General features: G+C 44.5%; 1 protein-coding gene across 1 annotated transcript in view; it reads left to right on the top strand.

Moving 5' to 3' along the window:
* LOC126260339 (synaptogenesis protein syg-2-like) overlaps window positions 1-23,389 on the top strand; it is a 138,695-nt gene extending 115,306 nt beyond the window's left edge. The window contains exons 12-14 of the mRNA XM_049957664.1: window positions 6,045-6,284; window positions 21,152-21,285; window positions 23,213-23,389. Coding sequence (XP_049813621.1) covers window positions 6,045-6,284; window positions 21,152-21,285; window positions 23,213-23,389 — 551 coding nt within the window. The remainder of the gene's footprint in view (window positions 1-6,044; window positions 6,285-21,151; window positions 21,286-23,212) is intronic.
* Window positions 23,390-24,026: the final 637 nt, after the last annotated feature.

The raw sequence follows: 24,026 nt of genomic DNA, 5'->3' as shown, positions 1-24,026 counted from the left end.
TCCTCCCTCCTCGTGTGGTAATCACAGCAACTGTTCGAGTGCAGAACGTGGACACACGGTGACGAGTGGGGGTTTTGGTCGGTCTGGGAGGCGTCGGATAGCGAAATCTGTTAAGGCGATCGCTCTTGTAAAGCGGGAAACCCGGTTTCCAATCCCAGTCCGGCACAAGTTTTCATATGCCAGCAATAAAACGAAAGAAAATTTGATCATGTAACTTTATGTTCTTGGAGATAGTGCTTAAAGCCGTATGGCTACAAATAAGAAGTTTTCAGAAGCTGCAGTGTATGGTGTAAACAAATTTCACTTTGAGAATGACTTCGTGTCCGCAGCTCATGGTCTCCCGGCGGAGTCAGGGATTGTCACCTGCCTCGAGATGACTGGGTGTTGTTGTGTCGTCATCATCATCATCATCATCATCATCATCATCATCATCATTCATCCCCATTACGGTCGGAGGAAGGTAATGGCAAACCACCTCCACTAGGACCTTGCCTCATACGGCGGCTGGGGTCTCCCACTTCGTTCCCCTTCGCTCTGTAAAGTAGTATGGGACTTCATCATCACCATCAATGACTTCGTATGTTTTTCCAAATATCAACCTCCACTCCGTTACCGCAGATTATTTGTCAGCTTTCCCATTTGCACTGACAAAGGAATACAAGCAAGGTGCCTTGTTGCTCGAGTGAAATGCAGTGGATTTCTGATACAGTTCACCAACCTACCGTCCTCTACGTATGTCCAGTGCGCAGAAGACATCAAAATGGGTGAAATGGCCCTAAGCACTATGGGACTTAAGATCTCAGGTCATCAGTCCCCTAGGCTTTGAACTATTTAAACCTAGCTAACCTAAGGACAGCACACACAGTCATACCCGACGCAGGATTAGAACCTGAAACGCTAGAGCCGCTCGGCCACAACAGCCAGCGCAAAAAAACATCAAGTTGGTCTTACATCCGGTGAATTGAGGCTTTATGAACTGTTACCGAGGTACTAATAGTACTTAAATGATTGATTCTTTCATTTTTTTTTTTTTTGGATTCTGCTTGTGTTTATTCTAGAGGAACAAGAACTGAGAGTTACGATCTCTAACCACGGACTATTTAACAATTTGCAAGTCATTAATAATTTCACAAGTTCGCTGTCGAATCACCAGTAACTGATTACACATTTACTTATTATTTTGATTGTCCGCGAGTGAACATTTCTTTATCGCACCAGACAGTGCCTCTGTGCCTCATGACGGCTCGTTCCGGAGTGATTAGGCAGCGCCAAACATATCACTAGGATTCGCAGTTCAGGTGGGATCCGAAGATACCTGAAGTACTTCGTCTGTCTTTTCATTTAAGTTTTGCTTATTATTATGACTTCAAAAGAAGTGGGCGATGGCCTGCTATTTAGAGATGCCTACGTTTAATGTCGAGAGAATTTAATGCATAGTTTTTTCAATATTTATGATAGAAAACATAGCATTTTGGCGCACTACTTCCGAACACAGCAGCCAGTCACAGTGATGGACTGCAATTCGGGGAATCTTTTACACGAAAGGGTTACCAGTCACACTATCTGCTACCTGCACCACACACTACTTATTACGTCATCTGCTTAACGCTTCAATCTCAGCTGCTCTGAGTGGAGTGGAGAGAATCTTGGAGCAAGCTGTGATGGCTGCTGAATTCAGAAACATTACACGTCCTGGAAGGCACCGTATGTACCCGAAATGCGATTATTGGAAAGCAGTAAGAAACAGAAATCTACATAGGGAAACAAATCTCTGATACACCTAATCGAGGACAACGTTTTTAGTATGCCATATAGTCTAAATCAGTCAAACTGCTAGTCCGTTCACGACAGTAGAAATTTTTGGAATTTATGCTTTTGACACTAGAGGATCGCATCTTGAAACAGAACTCTGAAAACTGCACATACTTTTTATCCCGGAAGTTGTTGTGTGCGACCAAATGGACGATATCGCAGTAGCATCATTAGAGTCCGAGCCTCGTAAGTTTAAAAATAACTTAAGCTGACAAGAAATGTTAGACAGAAAAATGAAGAATGGACGATAAAGTCGTTAGATACGAAGTTTAAGCTCGGACTGCGGAAGAATAGGGGACGGAAATCAGCTGTGTGGTTTGAAATGAACTATCCACACAAGTTGTCTTTTTGATTCAGTGCCGTCTTACCACTGTGCACTTGTCCCGGCTTTTCTTTACTCTCACACCAAGAGCTAATTTGGAATAAGATAAAAGATATAGCTGTCCTCGATCCACAGTGCTGTGTGGGGGAGAGGGGAAGGGAGATAATGGTGTTCGGCGAGCTTAGCCCGTTCTCTCCGAGCATTGAATTTCCTTATACAGCATGTTGGAAAGGATTTAAAATTAAGTTCGGGCTCGAATCCTTGTTACAACTTGGAATTTTATGCACTTAGAAGTAATTCGGTACGCAGTTCAAAAATTTGAGGTTTATTGAACACAAAATGTTTCGGAACTACCAGGCGGTTATAATTAAACTGCAGATATTCACAGAGCTCCACGGGCTTTAACGCTCATATGGCAGCGAAAGTGGGTAGATATTCTGATGCGTTAATTCGGGACAGGTTTATGTTGGAAAAAAGTTAGTTCCGGTTTTGGCCATTAGGTGTAAATCTGGCGCCGTGAATGCATGAAAGATATTTAGAAGTGTTTCAATATGTAATGGAACAGGAACGGGACGTGGTCATAAAGGACCAAACACGTGAGAAAGGTGTAATGTTGATTTCATTATTAACCCAAGTTTACAAAGTTTTTTCACTATGAGCACCGGTGAGATGCTGCATTCATAAAACGGCCTCATCAATAGCTGATCACAGCAGTTCTGGTGGACTCTGAGCAACTTGTTCCTGTCTACTGGCCTTCAGATCAGGTAGAGACCTAACCTGTCCCTGGCAAACGCTTTATTTTAGATATCCCCAGGACGAAAAGTCACCTGGATTCAAATCAGGTGATTTTCAGGCCATGCTTCTGGAAAACCTCTGGAGATAAACGTTCGTGCAAGGTAACATAAGCAGATCTTTCCCTGGGGGAAGAGGAGGAAACACAAGCTGTACAAGGAGGTATCGATATTGTATCTGGGAACCTATGCCATATGCTTGTACATCGTTAACAGTCCGCAGTGGAGCACCGTCTCAAACGCTTTTCGGAAATGTAGGAATATGGAATCTGCCTGTTGCCCTTCATCCATAGGTCGCAGCATATCATGTGAGAAAAGGGTAAGCTGAGTTTCGCACGAACCATCCTTTCTGAAAAGCAGCTTATTCGTGGACCAAGCTTGTCGGTCACAAGGAAATTTGTTACATTCGAACTAAGAATATGCTGAGGAATTCTGCAGTAAACCGATGTTAAGGATATGGGTCTGTAATTTTGCGAATCCTGTCTTTTACATTTATTATATAGAGCTTTCTTCCTGTCGCTTGGGACTTCGCGCTGGGCGAGAGATTCGCAAAAAACGCAAGCTATATGCGTCCAATAGTACGTCAGGAAGCAGCAGGGCCAAACATACACAGCTTGTGTTAAACAATGTTTGCACAATTTAAACATAATGAAACATAAAGTTCACAACCTCACAAGATCTCAATAAAAATTTTTTTTTAAAACCCCTATTAAAATGTGCATAACAAATGCACAAAACATTAAGAAAATATCTGTTGGTGCAAATACTTCATACAATCAAAACTTGCCAAACTCGGAACCCGCAAGACTATCTTGTACAATGACTTGTCTTTTGTAATATAAATTTATACCAAGGTACAACATTAAGGCGTATATAAGTCACACCAATAACAATCACGCAACTTCTAGGTGTTCAACGCTCCGTTATAAAGACGCCGGGCACACGAACTTCTGACTAAGGAATAATCCAACCGATGCCAGTACAATTAGTCGCTAATTACATAACAAACAATTAAAAGAAAACAGCGCCTCAGAATCTCAACATTCCCTGAGAACACACGCACCCGAGACCCTTCTTTATAAAAATTAAACTTCACCATTAGCATTGAAAGTACAAATTTGATTCAAAACGCTGATAAGGAAACACAGAATTAGAAAGACGGAGCCTCCGGCAGTCTGATCAGGCACTAATTACTGAGTGAAACCCAGTTTTACAGGTTTAAATTTATATATCGAGCTAAAGGTGCACCCGCTAAGTCGGCGGAGGAACCACCTACAAAGCTTAACGACCTAACAGAGCCAGGAACAAAGGGAACAGCAATACTCAACTTAGGAACGAGATCGCGACAGAAGGCCAGGGACCTGGAGCCCTGTCTAATGAAACACAGTTCCACTGGCAACGGCCAAGCCGTTAAGCCCCGGTACCACGTTCCACCTTACCGGAAGAAATACATTGCCCTCTGCAGAATTGAAACATAAATCAACTACAACAGCAGACAATGAGATTTTCACTCTGCAGCGGTGTGTGCGCTGTTATGAAACATCCTAGCGGATTAAAACTGTGTGCCGGATCGAGACTCGAACTCGGGACCTTTGCCTTTCGCGGGCAGGTGCTGTACCAACTGAGCTACCCAAGCACGACTCACGACCTGTCCTCACAGCTTCAATTCTGCCAGTACCTGGTCTCCTACCTTCCAAACTTCACAGAAGCTCTTTTGCGAACCTTGCTGAACTAGCACTCGTGGAAGAAAGGATATTGTGGAGACATGGCTTAGCTATAACCTGGGAAATGTTTCCAGAATGAGATTTTCACTCTGCAGCGGAGCATGCGCCGTTATGAAACGCCCTGGCAGATTGAAACAGCACTCTTGCAATTGCACATTCACATTGCACAGAAGAATAAAAAATATCAAAACAGGTAGGCCCGCCCAGATATAATATTTTTGAAACTCAACACTTATGAATTCTTTTAAACACTAAAATACATGCATAAGTAAGATTGTTCCTTGAAGGGTAATGACAGCAGTTGAGTATTACTTTAAATGGGCAGGAACCCACCCGAACTACACTTTCACAGAACCTGATGTAGTTTTACGAGACAACATCGTCCTTCGTTAAGGTGCAAATTTTGGTACTTAATGACAAAGATTACAATAATTTTAGATACACCATTACTCAATAATAAGGAGCTCACCGCGTTTCGTTACATATAGCTGCAGGTCCTTCCTCAAGTGGTGAAACTAAGATGGACACCCCAAGCCCCATTATCATGGCATGTGAACATAACCTCGCCATATCAGACTTGTCACTGAAGACAACATAAGTTAACCATTAATAAATATATATAAGCACACAACTGCACCCATTTACATTGAACACACCATATGCCAAGGCGAACGGTTAATCCCAAACGACGCTCCGGGAAGTTTTTCTTCTCAAAATGCGCTGCGTGGTGCGGAATTCAAATATCACGCCTCGTGCCGGAACCCGAAACCTCTCCGCCGTCTCCGGCCGCAGCACTCCAGTAATACCACGTGCAATGAGCCAACCTTCCGACCGTGCAGTAAACCACAACCGACAGCCCGCGCTGTGAGAGCTGCTACCTCGAATCCGCAGACTTAAATAGCTGAAACCGCGATGAAGAACTGACTCGCAGCCGGCCAAAGCGAAATAGATGCAAAGATGGCAGCACTACAAGAAAGGGTTACTGGCGCCAGCCGCGCGGCGTATCGGTAAGTAAGGGTCTTGAGTTTGGTTGTGACCTCCATTGAGGGAAGTATTGGCGTAAGACCTCTAGATCAGAAGCTAGGGTGACTTCATTTGTTTCAGGGTTTTGAGTTGAGTAGCTACTGCTCAGTCGTTCGTACAGCCAAACCTTCTCCGACTGTGATGGGGAACAAGAGAGGGGCAAGTAGTGCAATGCTACGAAGGAAGAAGCGAGCTTGAGTTGGACAATGCCATTGAGTGGTCAGGCATCACAGTCGTATATCTCCCACAACTCTCAAATCAATTTAATGCGCTCACACACACTCTCTGAAGTTACGTTTGGTGCTTTCCTATAATATAGCACGGTGTGCGGGGGTCATGTAGTGAAGTGCTGGTGGTTTCTGCCGTTGACAGGGGAGCTGCGCCAGTTGGAGCTGTGGCAGCTGGTGACCGTGCTGGCGGCGGCAGTGGCGCTCCTGGTGGGCACGGCCGCAACCATCGTGGTGCGCCGGCACCGCAGGCACCAGCAGAGCCAGCGCCGAGACAACGCCAGCCACAAGCCGGCCTCCGTCTTTGTGCGCGACCCCGAGGACCCCGACGTGGTTCCCCAGAGGACGCCGGCCACTTCCAAGGGCTCACCCACCGTGCCCACCTGTGAGTACCTTCCATTTTGGATGACGGTGATTCAAGCTCCTGCCTTGCCATCCAGACTTTGTTTTCTAATGTTTACCTCCTTCTACTAGACGCTTTTTTAGGGTTCTATAACTGTCTGTGAAACGAAACTCTTTTAGGATCAGTATGTTATCGGTCTTTCAGTTTGTTAAGGCCCACTGATGACGATGAAGATAATGATGTTTGGTTTGTGGGGCGCTCAACTGTGCGGTCATCAGAGCCTGTACAAAGTACCAGGATATGCTCAGCCCAATTTTTTGTAGCAAGCCCAATATAGCCACTACCACGAAGGAAAATGATATGATGAGGACAACACAATCACCCAGTCCCCAAGAAGAGAAAATCCCCAGCCCGGCCAGGAATCGAACCCAGGACCCCATGATTCAGAGGCAGCAATGCTATCCACTAGACCACGAGCTGCGGACATTAAGACCCCTTTTTCTCAGCAATAGGTAGAAGTACCAAGTTAAAATTAATATCACATTCAAAGGACTACGTTCCTTGGCGGCCTGAATAAGCTAAGCATCTAATTCAACGCAATCAAAAGATTTTCCCATTTAAGTCACATATCTCGACACTTGCAACCCGCTCATCAGACCTTATATGATAATTCCCATTCACCTACAGTCTTGAAATTTGACAAGAAGCATGGTGCCACAGTATATGTAAAGGAAAAAAAATCCCAAAATTGTTAATTTTTAATTATTTCACATAAAAATAATCTCTTTTGCTATAGAATTTTGTTCTGTCTGCCTGTCCACCTGACTCAGGAATGAGTACAGGTATCAAGTTGATATCTATATCAGGTACTAAGGTCTACGACCACTTGATAGCATAAACTATTTAAGCTTTTAACTCAGTGCAATCGAAAGACACGGACATTTATGTCATATTTTGATACTCCCAAACTAACTGCTCAAACCGTGTTAGGTGCTTCCTCTTGACCTAGAATGTGAAATTGGACAAGAAGAGATGTTTTATAGTACAACTAACGGAAAAAATCCAAAAATTGTTCTAATTTTATCACTTTTTTCCGTCATTCCGTTTGGTCATCTATATAGGTTTGGAAAGCTGGCTAAAACTGGAAATAAGTTCAGCTAAATTTTTTACAAAAGACCTAACTTTGTTCAGAAAGTATTGATTAAATACTTTTTTTTGGAGGAGTGTTTATTGCTATCAGAAGTAGTTTACCATGTAGAGAAATTGAAGTAGATATTTTCTGTGAATTTGTAAAGGTTGAGTTTGTACTTAACAACTGTAATAACTTAATAATTGGATCTTTTTCCGACCCCTCGACTCGGATGATACAGTTGCTGAACAACTCAAGGGAAACTTCAGTCTCATTTCTAATAGGCACCCCCCCCCCCCCCCCCCCCCATGAACCATGGACCTTGCCGTTGGTGGGGAGGCTTGTGTGCCTCAGCGATACAGTTAGCCGTATCGTAGGTACAACCACAACGGAGGGGTATCTGTTGAGAGGCCACACAAGCGTATGGTTCCTGAAGAGGGGCAACAGCCTTTACAGTAGTTGCAAGGGCAACAGTCTGGATGATTGAATGATCTGGCCTTGTAACAATAACCAAAACGGCCTTGCTGTGCTGGTACTGCGAACGGCTGAAAGCAAGGGGAAACTACGGCCGTAATTTTTCCAGAGGGCATGCAGCTTTACTGTATGATTAAATGATGATGGCGTCCTGTAGGGTAAAATATTCCAGAGGTAAAATAGTCCCCCATTCGGATCTCCGGGCGGGGACTACTCAAGAGGATGTCGTTCTCAGGAGGAAGAAAACTAGCGTTCTACGGGTCGGAGCGTGGAATGTCAGATCCCTTAATCGGGCAGGTAGGTTAGAAAATTTAAAAAGGGAAATGGATAGGTTAAAGTTAGATATAGTAGGAGCAAGACTTCTGGTCAGGTGACTACAGGGTTATAAACACAAAATCAAATAGGGGTAATGCAGGAGTAGGTTTAATAACGAATAGGAAAATAGGAATGCGGGTAAGCTACTACAAACAGCATAGTGAACGCATTATTGTGGCCAAGATAGATATGGAGCCCACACCTACTACATTAGTACAAGTTTATATGCCAACTAGCTCTGCAGATGACGAAGAAATTGATGAAATGTATGATGAAATAAAATAAATTATTCAGATAGTGAAGGGAGATGAAAATTTAATAGTCATGGGTGACTGGAATTCGAGTGTAGGAAAAGGGAGAGAAGGAAACGTAGTAGGTGGAAATGGATTGGGGCTAAGAAATGAAAGAGGAAGCCGCCTGGTAGAATTTTGCACAGAGCACAACTTAATCATAGCTAACACTTGGTTTAAGAATCATGACAGAAGGTTGTATACATGGAAGAATCCTGGAGATACTAAAAGGTATGAGATAGATTATATAATGGTAAGACAGAGATTTAGGAACCAGGTTTTAAATTGTAAGACATTTCCAGGGGCAGATGTGGACTCTGACCACAATCTATTGGTTATGACCTGTAGATTAAAACTGAAGAAACTGCAAAAAGGTGGGAATTTAAGGAGATGTTACCTGGATAAACTGAAAGAACCAAAGGTTGTACAGAGTTTCAGGGAGAGCATAAGGGAACAATTGACAGGAATGGGGGAAAGAAATACAGTAGAAGAAGAATGGGTAGCTTTGAGGGATGAAGTAGTGAAGGCAGCAGAGGATCAAGTAGGTAAAAAGACGAGGGCTAGTAGAAATCCTTGGGTAACACAAGAAATATTGAATTTAATTGATGAAAGGAGAAAATATAAAAATGCAATAAATGAAGCAGGCAAAAAGGAATACAAACGTCTCAAAAATGAGATCTACAGGAGTGCAAAATGGCTGAGCAGAGGTGGCTAGAGGACAAATGTAAGGATGTAGCGGCTTATCTCACTAGGGGTAAGATAGATACTGCCTACAGGAAAATTAAAGAGACCTTTGGAGACAAGAGAACCACTTGTATGAACATCAAGAGCTCAGATGGAAACCCAGTTATAAGCAAAGAAGGGAAAGCAGAAAGGTGGAAGGAGTATATAGAGGATCTATACAAGGGCGATGTACTTGAGGGTAATGTTATGGAAATGGAAGAGGATGTAGATGAAGATGAAATGGGAGATACGATACTGCGTGAAGAGTTTGACAGAGCACTGAAAGACCTGAGTCGAAACAAGGCCCCCGGAGTAGACAACATTCCATTGGAACTACTGACGGCATTGGGAGAGCCAGTCCTGACAAAACTCTACCATCTGGTGAGCAAGATGTATGAAACAGGCGAAATACCCTCAGACTTCAAGAAGAATATAATAATTCCAAGCCCAAAGAAAGCAGGTGTTGACAGATGTGAAAATTACCGAACTATCAGTTTAATAAGCCACAGCTGCAAAATACTAATACAAATTCTTTACAGACGAATGGAAAAACTAGTAGAAGCCGACCTCGGGGAAGATCAGTTTGGATTTTGTAGAAATACTGGAACACGTGAGGCAATACTGACCTTACGACTTATCTTAGAAGAAAGATTAAGGAAAGGCAAACCTACGTTTCTAGCATTTGTAGACTTAGAGAAACCTTTTGACAATGTTGACTGGAATACTCTCTTTCAAATTCTAAAGGTGGCAGGGGTAAAATACAGGGAGCGAAAGGCTATTTACAATTTGTACAGAAACCAGATAGCAGTTATAACAGTCGAGGGGCATGAAAGGGAAGCAGTGGTTGGGAAGGGAGTAAGACAGGGTTGTAGCCTCTCCCCGATGTTATTCAATCTGTATATTGAGCAAGCATTAAAGGAAACAAAGAAAAGTTCGGACTAGGTATTAAAATCCATGAAGAAGAAATAAAAACTTTGAGGTTCGCCGATGACATTGTAATTCTGTCAGAGACAGCAAAGGACTTGGAAGATCAGTTGAACGGAATGGACAGTGTCTTGAAAGGAGGGTATAAGATGAACATTAACAAAAGCAAAACGAGGATAATGAAATGTAGTCGAATTAAGTCGGGTGATGCTGAGGGTATTAGATTAGGAAATGAGACACTTAAAGTAGTAAAGGAGTTTTGCTATTTGGGGAGCAAAATAACTGATGATGGTCGAAGTAGAGAGGATGTAAAATGTAGACTGGCAATGGCAAGGAAAGCGTTTCTGAAGAAGAGAAATTTGTTAACATCGAGTATAGATTTAAGTGTCAGGAAGTCTTTTCTGAAAGTATTTGTATGGAGTGTAGCCATGTATGGAAGTGAAACATGGACGATAAATAGTTTGGACACGAAGCGAATAGAAGTTTTCGAAATGTGGTGCTACAGAAGAACGCTGAAGATTAGATGGGTGGATCACATAACTAATGAGGAAGTATTGAATAGGATTGGGGAGAAGAGAAGTTTGTGGCACAACTTGACCAGAAGAAGGGATCGGTTGGTAGGACATGTTCTGAGGCATCAAGAGATCACCAATTTAGTATTGGAGGGTAGCGTGGAGGGTAAAAATCGTAGAGGGAGGCCAAGAGATGAATACACTAAGCAGATTCAGAAGGATGTACGTTGGAGCAGGTACTGGGAGATGAAGAACCTTGCACAGGATAGAGTAGCATGGAGAGCTGCATGAAACCAGTCTCAGGACTGAAGACCACAACGACAACAACACCCCAATGACATAAATAGCTGGTGGTGAATTCCATCCACCCTCGATATGTTGGCGAAAATATATGTTTACAGTCGGTGATAGGCATAAACCGTCATCCGAAATCGTGGTGAATACTTTCTCGGAACATTGTTTTGACCTTTTAGTTCAGGAGCCCACTCGAAATGTAAATGATTGCAATAACTCACTTGATCTCTTACCAACAAATAATTCTGAACAAATTGGGAGCATCCTGACGGACACAGGGATTAGTGACCACAAGTTTGCTGCAGCGACATTCAGATCCACCTGGCCGGCATAGTGGCCGAGCGGTTCTAGGCGCTTCAGTCTGGAACCGCGCGAACGTTACCGTCGCAGGTTCCAATCCTGCCTCGGGGACGGATGTGTGTGATGTCCTTAGGTTAGTTAGGTTTAAGTAGTTCTAAGTTCTAGGCGACTGATGACCTCAGAAGTTAAGTCGCATAGTGCTCCGATTCATTTGAACCATTTTTGAACCATTTAAACCATTTGAATCAGGTCCACCAACAATAAAAGCGAAATACATATATAAAAATTCGCTTGACGCATTTCGTAAGAGACAGTCTCCACTACTTCCAATCTGGCTATGTAATTGCAGGCCAGATGCGGCTTAAATTCTAGAAATTGTATAGACGGAAATTGAGAGATTTGTACCATATAAATTAGTGAAAGATGGTACTGATCCCCTTGGTACACAAAACAGATGAGAATACTGTTGCAGAATCGACGAAAGAAAGCATACATAAGTTGAGAGATTCTTTGCCGCAAGACTGCGAAACTTTTACAGAAACTCGAAATTTAGCGCGAACTTCAATGCGAGATATTTTTACTAGTTTCTACAACAAAACTATGTCTCGAAATCTGGAACAAAACCCAAAGAGATGCTGGTTATAGGTAAATCACACCAGCGGCAGGGCGCAATCAATACCTTCACTGTGCGATAACAATGGTGACGTTACTGGTGACAGTGTCACTATAGCACAGTTATTAAACAGGTTTTCCGAAATTTCTTAGCCGAAGGAGATGAAGTAAATACCCTAGAATTCGAATCAAGAACAATTGAAATCCGAATAACTGATAACCAGATATCCTTGGTGTACCGAAGCAGCTTAAATCACTGAACAAAGGCAAGTCCTGCGGTCCACACTGTAGATCAGTTAGGTTGCTGATACGATATTTCGAAATTTAGCAATCGTATACAACCAATCGCTCGTCGAAAGATCCGTACCTAAAGAATGGAAAGTTACACAAGTCACACCATTACCCAAGAAAGTAAACTGGAGCAATCCGCTGAATTGCAGACCAATATCTTTAACTTCGACTTGCAGTAGAATTTTGAAGCATATACCGTGTTAGAACATTATGTATTATCGCCAAGAAAACGATTTAACGACAAACAGCCAACACGGATTCAGAAAACGTTTTTGTAAAGCACAACTAGCTCTTTTTTCGCACGAAGTAATGAATGCTATAGACAGGGGATGTCTAACTGATTGTATACTTTTAGATTTCCAAAAGGCTTTTCATATCGTTTCTCACAAGCGACTTCAAATCATATTGCGCGCATTTGGATTACTGTCTCACCTGGGCGACTTGATACGTAATTTTCTCTCAAAAAGGTCACTATTCGACGGAAAGTCATAGAGTAAAATATAAGCGCCATCCGGCGTTCCCCAAGGAAGTGTCGTACGCCATCTGCTGTTCTGCTCTACATAAACAATGTAGGCGAAAAATCTGAGCAGCCGTCTTAGATTGTTAGCAAATGACGCTGTCATTTACCGTCTTGTAAAGACATCAGATGGTAAAAACCAATCGCAAAACGATTTAGATAAGATATCTCTATGGCGCGAAAAGTGGCAGCAGACTCTAAATAATAAAAAGTGTGAAGTCATCCAAACGAACAATAAAACGAATTCGCTAATTTTCGCTTAATCGATAAATCCTATAAATCTAACATCTGTAAATTGAGAGAAATAGGAATTACAATTACGAATAATTTAACCTAAAAGAATCTCATAGACAGCGTTATGAGAAAAACAAACCAAACGCTGAAACTTCCTGGCAGATTAAAACTGTGTGCGCGACCGAGACCCGAACTCGGGACCTTGCCTTTCGCAGGCAAGTGCTCTACCAACTGAGCTACCGAAGCACGACTAACGCCCGGTACTCACAGCTGTACTTCTGCCAGTACCTCGTCTCCTGCCTTCCAAACTTTACAGAAGCTCTCCTGCGAGCACAGTTTTAATCTGCCAGGAAGTTTCATATCAGCGCACACTCCGCTGCAGAGTGAAAATCTCATTCTGAAACCAAACGCTGTGGAGCACTTAGTTAATGCAACAGGTCTAAGTTAATGCAACAGGTCTACCAAAGATAGCTTACACTACGCTTTTCTGCCCTGTTCTAGAGTGTCGCTGTGCGGTGTGGGATCCACATCAGATAAAACTGACGGAGGATATCGGAAAAGTTGAAAGAAGGGCAGTTCATTTTGTATTATCTGGAAATAGGTGAGAGAATGCTACGCGGATTGGGGTTTCAGTCATTTAAAACAAAGGCGCATTCCGTTGCGGCAGGATCTTCTCCTGAAACTCTTAATCATCAACTTTCTCCTTAGTGTGTGAGAACATTTTGTTGGCACTCACGTAGAAAAGGAGGAATGATCATCATATTAAAGTAAGAGCAATCAGAGCTCACACGGAAAGATTTAAGCATTCGTTTACCCGTGCGTTTTCCGACAGTGGAATGGTAGAGAAACAGCTTCAAGGTGGTTCGATGAACCCTCTGCCTAGCCCTTTATTGTGAACTGCAGAGTAATCACGTAGACATAGGCGTAGATGGTGATCACTGAACATCTGACGTTGCTCACCTTACACTGTGTGCTTTACAAAGCCTGGTGACAACATTAAAATCTAATAACACTAGTACACTCTGATGGTCGTTCTACCTGTCACAGTGAGCGGCAACTCTTAATTATTTATCGTACACGCTGATGGTATGTACGCGTTTGATACTACACTCACGTCCGACCGTGTTCTCTGAGTGATTTACTGTTATATCAGCCAGTGTACAGGGATATGTTTTATGAACAACAGTTAAATAAAGAAAGTCACCTATATTAATGCCATTGCTGCTGAAGTAAACAACAAAAAATGGCGCGAGTCCTCGTGCCAATATTAGCTCCTCCTGTCTATACCATTCGCGAAATGGACGATGCAAATGAGCCTGTCCGTATGCCTCCGTATGCGCTTTAATGTCACTCTTTCTCATAATTGTTATGTGAAATATACGATGACGGAGGAAGAATTTTCCTCACTTACCTGTTTTCTGAACCTAGCCAACGGAGTATCGAAAACGAATACATTGCCCTTCTTGCACTCGTTATACCACCATAAGGGCTACACCTTCATGTTAAGATCTGAGCAGCACTTCTAAGAAACTGTCCGATATGTGTTACCAGACCTACTCGATAGCAACTCCAGAATGCTGGAACAGTATAACTGGTACCAGTAATAATAGTGTCTTGCAAGCAATTTCCTTTACAGATGCGCTGCTCTTTCCCAGAACAAATCGAACAAGTTTAAGTGTTCTACATTGCTTCGCTAATGCTAACTTTACGTAATTGTCCTATGTCACATCGATTCCATATATTACCAAAAAATCTAAATAATGTGTCATGATTCAGATTTTCATCATTAATTCTACACACATGAAAACAGTTTTGCATCACTCTAGTTCCCAGAACTCCTGAAGATACACGTTGACTTTGGATGTTGTATCATAGAAAAAATGGTTCAAATGGCTCTGAGCACTATGGGACTTAACTTCTGAGGTCATCAGTCCCCTAGAACTTGGAACTACTTAAAACTAACTAACCTAAGGACATCACACACATCGATGCAGGATTCGAACCAGTGACCGTAGGGGTCGTGCGGTTCCAGGCTGAAGCGCCAAGAACCGCTCGGCCACTTCGGCCGGCTGTATCATAGACACAGTTCCTTTGACAGTTCAGAGATGTTACTGAACCCGCCCAGAGATGTAAACAACCATGCATGAGCAGCGCCTATTAGACGGAGGCGGTCCAACAGCCGATCAGCTCCAGTCATTCCACCAGGAAGGACGTACACGGCTTGTGTTGTCTGTAGCTCAACCGTGCCTAGACGTTCAGTACAGCGGTTCGATCGCGTCCGCATAGTTACTTTGTGCCAGGAAGGTCTCTCAATTAGGGAAGTGTCCAGGCTCTCGGAGTGAAACAAACAAATGTTGTTCGGACACGGAGGAGATACAGAGAGACAGGAACTGTCGACAACATGCCTCGCTCAGGCCACCCAAGGGCTACTACTGCAGTGGATGACCGCTACCTGTGGGTTATGGCTCGGAGTGACCCTGAAAGCAACGCCACCATTTTGAATAATGCTTTTCGTGCAGCCACACGACGTCGTGTTACGTCTCAAACTGTGCACAATAGGCTGCATGATGTGCAGTTTCACTCGCGACGATGGCGATGTCGTTCTTAGCCAACCACGACACCATGCAGCGTGGTGCAGATGGGCCCAACAACGTACCGAATGGAGTGCTCAAGATCGGTATCACGTTCTCATCACCGATGAGTGTCGCATATGCCTTCAACCAGACAATGATCGTAGACGTGTTCTGAAGCAACCCGGTCAGGCTGAACGCCTTAGACACACTGTCCAGCGAGTTCCTCATGTTTTCGGTTGGTATTATGTGGGGCCGACGTACACTGCTGGTGGCCATGGAAGGCGCTTTAACGGCTGTACGATACTTGAATGCCCTCCTGCGACCGATAGTGCAACCATATCGGCAGCATATTGGTGAGGTAATCGTCTTCATGGACGACAGTTCGCGTCCCCATCGTGCACATCCTGTGAATGACTTCCTTCAGGATAACAACACTTCTCGACTAGAGTGGCCAGCCTGTTCTTCAGACATGAACCGTATCGAACATGCCTGGGATGGATTGAAAAGGGCTGTTTATGGACGACGTGACCCACCAACCACTCAGAGGGAGTGGAACAATATGGACCAACAGTGCCTTGATGAACCTGTGGGTAGTATGCCACGACAAATACAGGCATGCATGAATGCAAGATGATGTGCTACTGGGTATTAGAGGTACCGGAGTGTACAGCAATCCAGACAACCACCTCTGAAGGTCTCGCTGTATGGTAGTACAACATCCAATGTGTGGTTTTCATGAGCAATAAAAAGGGAGAATATGATGTTTATGTTGATCTCTGTTCCAATTTTCGGTACAGGTTCCGGAGCTCTCGCAACCAAGGCGATGCAAAACATTTTTGATATGTGTATAATCGAATACTATCGTTATTATTTCTTTGTTAAGGCATTACTTCGCATTTGTTGGTTTCGAAAATACACCTGTAGAATGGGAAAATTCATCAGCCCTAAGTAAATAACTCGAAGTATCCTAACAATCGATTATTGGCACCGTAGGTTCTACTTTGTAACAATCACTAATGTACATTTTTAAAATTTTCGACCCTTATGCTGAAACAGTGAGGCCGAGGAATGGAGGAATGGAACAGCGGCACCCTCGGGTCTCCTGCAACGCCCTGCCATCTAGCGGCTGCCTCTCGAACCTGTTGCGCACCGTTTCTTGTCTCGTAAATCTGAGATGAGTTTCACTCGTAAGATGCAACCAATACGAGTAACCATTATTGATTCCTAAAATTTAGATGTTGTTGCAGAGCAATATAGCATGTGTCAGATGACTTTTACGTTGTATGGGAGAGTAACGAAGATAATGACAGCTGGCAAGCTTACCATCTGACAAAAAAAAGCTACGCACAGAAGAAGGTGCAGTTTTTCCTCTTGAAGACGAGAGATGAAAAGACAAGAAACAGCACTGTATCCATATAGCTTTGCGTATTTGAAAACAGCATTCAATTCGGGCCATTTCCAGAGATTTTACCGCTCCGCGCGGAATTTTCAAGCCTCCCCCTCATCCTCTCCCCCACCCCCCACCCCCACCCCCACCCCAGTTGCATTTTCAGACGTAGTGAACCTTTTTCACAATGTTATTCATCCATGACGTCTTATTTTCGCGTATCACACTTACTGGTACGTGGTACGTGTTTTTGACGTGAATACTGCTGTAGGACCAGAGACAGGTATGGGGCACTAGGTATTAAAACAGAAGTGCAACTTTTCGTTTTGGGTTATAGCTCCAAAACTAATTATGCAACGAAAATTAACTTATGTCACACACAGAGTACATAATTAATTTCTGTCCATTTTTTTTCTCGTTCTCTGAACAAAGGGGAGCGTCCGATGCGAGTCCTGCAGCAACCAGCGCAGCTGAATACTACGTTGTCGACGGTATCGGCGTCACTTCTGCGTACAAACTGGAAGGTCATAGGACAGCGACTCCCTTACATGCAAATGCCCTATTTATTGAAAGTGAGTGTATAAATCGCCAGTGCCTTTTTCGTGCGTCTGTAGTACACAAAAAAAAAAAAACAGACATGGTCGAGTATCGAGAAGGTCTGCTACCCGACGTGCTATTACCATGATTTATAGCTAAAACAAGCGATCTCGAAAGCATCTATTGCGAAAAGTAACGTTCTATGCTAAATTAAGTTTTTGGAACGCACACTATGTTAAATCCGACAAAACTGGATAAACAGTTCTTGAAATGCATTTTAGTTGTTTCAGCTACAAAATGCGGTTGTTGCAGAGGTATTTTGGAAATTCTAGAATTATCAGCCGTCATTTCTCTACGGCTTGGCGCTGAAGATCAGCTGATCTTAATCCACATGGCTTCTGGCTGCTTCTTTGAAATATGTTGTGTGGAATGCTACAATTACGATCGTAGATGAACTGAAGGCACGCATTGCGCAACAACTTCTGAGCGTGTCTATGCGGTTTTTTGGCCCCAGGCCTGTTTCCCATGCGATATGGTTTGACTTTGTCGTGGTGTAATTCATGCACTGATCTTTCATATCAGATAACTTTTCATGTATTTCCGAAAACGAAAATCCTGTGTTAGGGGAGAGAGAGAGAGAGAGAGAAAGAGAAAGAGAGAGAGAGAGAGAAGAGAGAGAGAGAGAGAGAAAATCTTCGTCCGCTTCCACTTCTTTCATAAATAATCGTCGGCCTGTTTGCACAATTATTTTTGAGTTCAGAACCATTTCATACGCCAACGGTCTTCTTCCTTCTTAACTTGAAATGAGATGATGTTGTCCTCGCCGTTTCTGTTTTTCACATAGCTTACGTGGTTTTACCGAGTATCCACATCACAGCATTTTTTTATCGTCTGTGGGTAGATCCCCGAGTCAGACCAGAGGAGAACGTCAGTGTTGTAACTAGTTACCGAGCTCCTTGTACACTCGGCTACGGAGGCAGAAATATACACATGTCTCAATGGAAAATAATGAAGGGAGCGTCAGTTTCCTACACCTTCATCTGTATACGTACATACTCCTCACACCATCGTACGGAACATATCTGAGGGTACGACGTACCACTACTTGTCATCTCCTTTCCTGTTCCACTCGCAGGTAGCGTTCCCGCTTCCCACGCCCGGGTTCCCGGGTTCGATTCCCGGCGGGGTCAGGGATTTTCTCTGCCTCGTGATGACTGGGTGTTGTGTGATGTCCTTAGGTTAGTCAGGTTTAAGTAGTTCTACGTTCTAGGGGACTGATGACCATAGATGTTAAGTCCCATAGTGCTCAGAGCCATTTGAACCATTCGTTCCACTCGCAAATGGAGCGAGCCAAAAACGGCTATCTAAAACCCACCGTATGAGCCCTAATTTCTCATATCTTATCTTAATGGTTATTACGCGAAATGTACACTGGGAGCAGTAGAATAGTTTGGCAGTCGGCCTCAAATGCCGGTTCTCTAAATTTGCGCAACAATACCTTGAGGAAAGAGCATCGTCTTCCTTCGAGGGATTCCAATTTGAGCTGACAAAGCACCTCCGTAATACTCGAGTGCTGATCGAACAGACCGGGAACAAACATAGCAGCCATTCTCTCAATTGCTTCCATGTCTTTCTTTAATCCGATCTGTTGGGGATCCACAACACTCTAACGGTATTCAAGGATAGGTAGCACCAACGTTCGGTAAGCCGACTCATTTATGAACGAGGTACACTTTCCCAAAATTCTTTCAATAAACGAAGTCGAGCATTGCCTTCTCTAATACCACACTGATGTCATTCTATTTCATATCGCTTTGCATCGTTAGACCTACATACACTACTGGCCATTAAAATTGCTGCACCACGAAGATGACGTACTACAGACGCGGAATTTAACCGACAGGAAGAAGATGCTGTGATATACAAGTAATTAGCTTTTCGGAGCATTCACACAAAGTTGGCGCCGGTGGCGGCACCTACAACGTGCTGACATGAGGTAGGTTTCCAACCGATTTCTCATATACAAACAGCAGTTGACAGGCGTTGCCTGGTGAAACGTTGTCGTGATGCCTCGTGTAAGGAGGAGAAATGCGTACCATCACGTTTCCGACTTTGATAAAGGTCGGATTGTACCCTATCGCGATTGCGGTTTATCGTATCCCGACATTGCTGCTCGCGTTGGTCGAGATCCAATGACTGTTAGCAGAATATGGAATCGGTGGGTTCAGGAGGGCAATACGAAACGCCGTGCTGGATCACAGCGGCCTCGTATCACTAGCAGTCGAGATGACAGGCAACTTATCCTCATGGCTGTAACAGATCGTGCAGCCACGTCTCGATCCCTGAGTCAACAGATGGGGACGTTTGCAAGACAACAACCATCTCCACGAACAGTTCGACTACGTTTGCAGCAGCATGGACTCTCAGCTCGGAGGCCATGGCTGCAGTTACCCTTGACGCTGCATCACAGACAGGAACGCCTGCGATGGTGTACTGAACAATGAACCTGGGTACATGAATGGCAAAACGACATTTTTTCGGATGAATCCAGGTTCTGTTTACAGCATCATGATGGTCGCATCCGTGTTTGGCGACATCGCCGTGAACGTACATTGGAAGCATGTATTCGTCATCAGCATAGTGGCGTGTCATCCGGCGTGGTGGTATAGGGTGCCATTGGTTACACGTCTCGGTCACCTCGTGTTTGCTTTGACGGCATTTTGAACAGTGGACGTTACATTTCAAATGTGTTACGACCCGTGGCTCTACCGTCCATTCGATCCCACGAAACCCTAAATTTCAGCAGGATAATGCACGACCGCATGTTGCAGGTCCTGTACGGGCCTTTCTGGATACAGAAAATGTTCGACTGCTGCCCTGGCCAGCACATTCTCCAGATCACTCACCAATTGAAAACGTCTGGTCAATGGTGGCCGAGCAACTGGTTCGTCACAATACGCCAGTCACTACTCTTGATGAACTTTGGTATCTTGTTGAAAGTGCATGGGCAGCTGTACCTTTACACGCCATCCAAGCTGTGTTTGACTCAATGCCCAGGAGCATCAAGGCCGTTATTACGGCTAGAGGTGGTTGTTCTGGGTACTGATTTCTCGGGATCTATACACCCAAATTGCTTGAAAATGTAATCACATGTCAGTTCTAGTATAATATATTTGTCCAATGAATACCCGTTTATCATCTGCATTTCTTCTTGGTGTAGCAATTTTAATGGTCAGTAGTGTATTTAATCATTGTGTGAAGCTGCACTCTACTAATGCTGTATTCGGACGCCATAGGACTGTTTAGCCTACTCATTTTTCTTCATTTATAGCAAGCTGTCATTCATCACACCAAACATAGTTTATCTAAGTCATCTTGTATATACCGAAAGTCGCTCATCGGCGACACCTTCTAGTACACCACAGCGCCATTAGCAAACAGCCGTAAACTGCTGCTCACTCCGTCCGTCAAGTCATTTACGTGTACAGAGAGTAACTAGCCGTAAACACTGTAATCTGAGCACCACCCAACCACAATATTGTTACACTTTGCATACCGCGGTCGTTATCAGAAAGACGCGGTGACTTTGTAGTAAACAAAAACCATATCAAGTTTTTAGATTGTCCTGTGCACTGTGGAACACCGAATAGCTACAAGAACTAGTCTGGTCATTAGAACACTGTGATGGGCTTCAAGTGTCAAATACCGAAGCACCCTCAATCCCAGGTGCAATAATATTGTGGTCAACTGACAGGCGCCACATGGAGTACAGATGTGAGACTGTGTTGTGTTGACAGGGTCGGACTGCCAATCGAGCCAGGAAGACGGCTTGAGCGAGCAGGAGGCGGAGGGGGCGCTGTGCTGCGACAAGCTCATGCAGACAATCGACGAGTGCGCGCTGCCCGAGCCGCGCTTCCCGCCGCACAGATGGGTAGGTAAATGGACTTTCACATAACACTCACTTCTCACGCTGATGGAGTTACTCTCCGAAATTCTGAGGAAGCACGGATATGGTACAGTGAGTGAAAGGTTACCTATGAGTGCCGTTTAACAAGTGATACAACACTTTTTTTTTCATGAAAGCAGATCGGTTTTACTCTGCATTCCAATGTACCATATTCTGCTCCACTCATTTGGCACCATCTCTGTTCCCTGTGACTCCTTTACGCCATCTTACTGTGGGGAGGGAGGGGGGGGGAGATGCTCTGTGCCCACAACGTACCACCCTATTGATCGACATCGGAACCAACGTGTTGCTGCATCAGTAACATCCCCATCATCCACGCACTGCTTGTTGCAGAGTGCATCTTTCTTTGCTTCAAACAAAGTCGGAAGGTTCGAAGTCGGAGCTGTAGGACGGATGAGAAAGAACGGTCCAGTGAAGTTTTTTCAGCTCCACTCACGTGTGCATATCTGTGTGAGGTGTTGCGTTGTAATGGCGATAGAGATGTTGGTTTACATCTCTTTGGCGACGAACACGCTGAGGTCGATTCTTCAGTTTCCTGATGATAGTACAAGACACTTCGTTGCACCACGAGGGATGGCATCAAACAGAATAACCCCTTCAGAATCCCAAAAGGCTCTCGCCAGGATTTTATTGGTTACCTGTGCGGCTTTAAACTTCTTCTTCGGAGGAGAGGTGTGACATCACTCCATGGATTGCCGTTTTATTTCCGGTTGGAAGTGATGAAACCATGTTTCGTGGGATGTGACGATATTCGACAAAAAATTGTCGCGATCCGCCATCAGCCTCGTAACGCGGCAGGAATTTCGCGCAGATGGTTGTTTGGCACTCTTTTGCGAGCGGTCTACTCAACCATTACGCTATCCGTGCACGGCACCCGCACCGACCCAAACTTCCATATGTCGCACTGTTTACATGCCAGTACCATAGCCCCTTACGTTCATTGGTGGTGGTAAGTTCCTATGGGACCAAACTGCTGAGATCATCGGTCCTAGGCTTAAACTATGCTTAATCTAACTTACGCTAAGGACAATACACACACCCATGCCCGAGGGAGGACTCGAATTTCTGACGGGGCGAGCCTCGCGAAGCTTTGCAAGGCTCCGTATACATCGCATCTACTCCGCGCGGCCAGTACATTCATTACTAAATGTCCGATCTATACGGGCAACGGCCTTGCCGCAGTGGATACACCTGTTCCCGTGAGATCACCGAAGATAAGCGCGGTGGGGCGTGGTCGGCACTTGGACGGGTGACCATCCAGGCCGCCGTGCGCTGTTGCCATTTTTCTGGGTGCACTCAGCCTCGTGATGCCAGTTGAGGAGCTACTCGACCGAATAGTAGAGGTTTCGGTCAAGAATACCGTTTTAACGACCGGGAGAGCGGCGTGCTGCCCCCACGCCCCTCCTATCTGCATCCTCCGTGAGGATGACACGGCGGTCGGATGGTCCCGGTTGGCCACTCGTGGCCTGAAGACGGAGTGCCGATGCGACATTCTGTATTCCCACATCAGTATCGGGATATAGACGTTGTGTCATACGGAAGCTTGGGTCAATGCGTAAGGTGTGCACGGGTAGCCTATTGATTTAGCAACTCCTCGCGATAAGTGGGAAACCCGGATCCGTGTCCTGGTCTGTGAAAAATTTTAGAATGGCACCAGCGGTAGCACATAGTTCATTTAAGCAGTACTTTTTTCCAGAATGCTTCGTTTTTATTAAACCTGCGTACAAAAATTATGAAATTTGCACATTGTGAGTAGAAATAATTTCAGAAAGGTGGTTTTGAAAGGTAGGTTGGGGGTTAATGGTGGGCAGCTTTGGCAGTTGGGCCACGGTCTCAGAATCACGTTGTTAGGAAGCCATGCGGCTGTCACGTAGGCTGGGTATGTCCACAGGTGCCGCGGGAGACGGTGACGTACGCGCAGCTGCAGCTGACGCCGACGCCGACGGTGCGCAGGCTGCACACCATTCCGGAAGTGGTGCAGTACGCGCACATACAGAGACGCAGCGGCGCGGAGCCGGCCGCCGCCACAGCCGCCAGTGCTGCCAACACCGCAGAGTGCGCGGTGTGATGGGGCCGGCCGCAACAGCCGGAGGCTGCGTGCGCAGTGGGCAGCTGCACTGCGACACCGACAAGTGCCGCGTTCTCCACCTCAGTCTGTCGTTTGTTATAACATTTGTAATACTGCTTGTCATCGGACAAATTTCGCAGTTCACTGACGACATTTTAATACACAATCCACGCGAATGGAGTTTGCCTTAAATTACTACCGTGTAAGCAGACAAGTTAATTTCTAAATGCATCGTAACACATCTATTAGTCAATTCATGCACACAGCGCCTGACAATCTCGTAAGTCTAACTATACTCTGCCAAGCCAGACTAAAATCTTTTTTTTAATTGGTTAAAAATATGTGTAATCTGTGGCCTTACTAGCAGTGTCCTATCAATAGAGCCCTCGTGTCGAAGAAATGTGAAAATTTAAGAACGTGGGCTTTCTCGGTGAAAATACGTTTCAACGCGCTTCGGGCGAACTGTGTTGTACAGTTTCTGGACGCAAATGCGCATACAAAATACCTATTGATGTGACTACGAAGTAACTGTATATTTATTCTATATCATAAAAATACATAATATTAACGCCAAAGTAAAGGTTTCTAATTGTGGGTCTTCCACACTTATTTTCGAATGTATATTTCCATAACCTCT

The sequence above is a fragment of the Schistocerca nitens genome, chromosome 5 (genome assembly GCF_023898315.1).
Source record: "Schistocerca nitens isolate TAMUIC-IGC-003100 chromosome 5, iqSchNite1.1, whole genome shotgun sequence".
In the NCBI taxonomy this organism is placed as follows: Eukaryota; Metazoa; Arthropoda; class Insecta; order Orthoptera; family Acrididae; genus Schistocerca; species Schistocerca nitens.
This window is presented reverse-complemented; position numbering and strand designations above follow the sequence as displayed.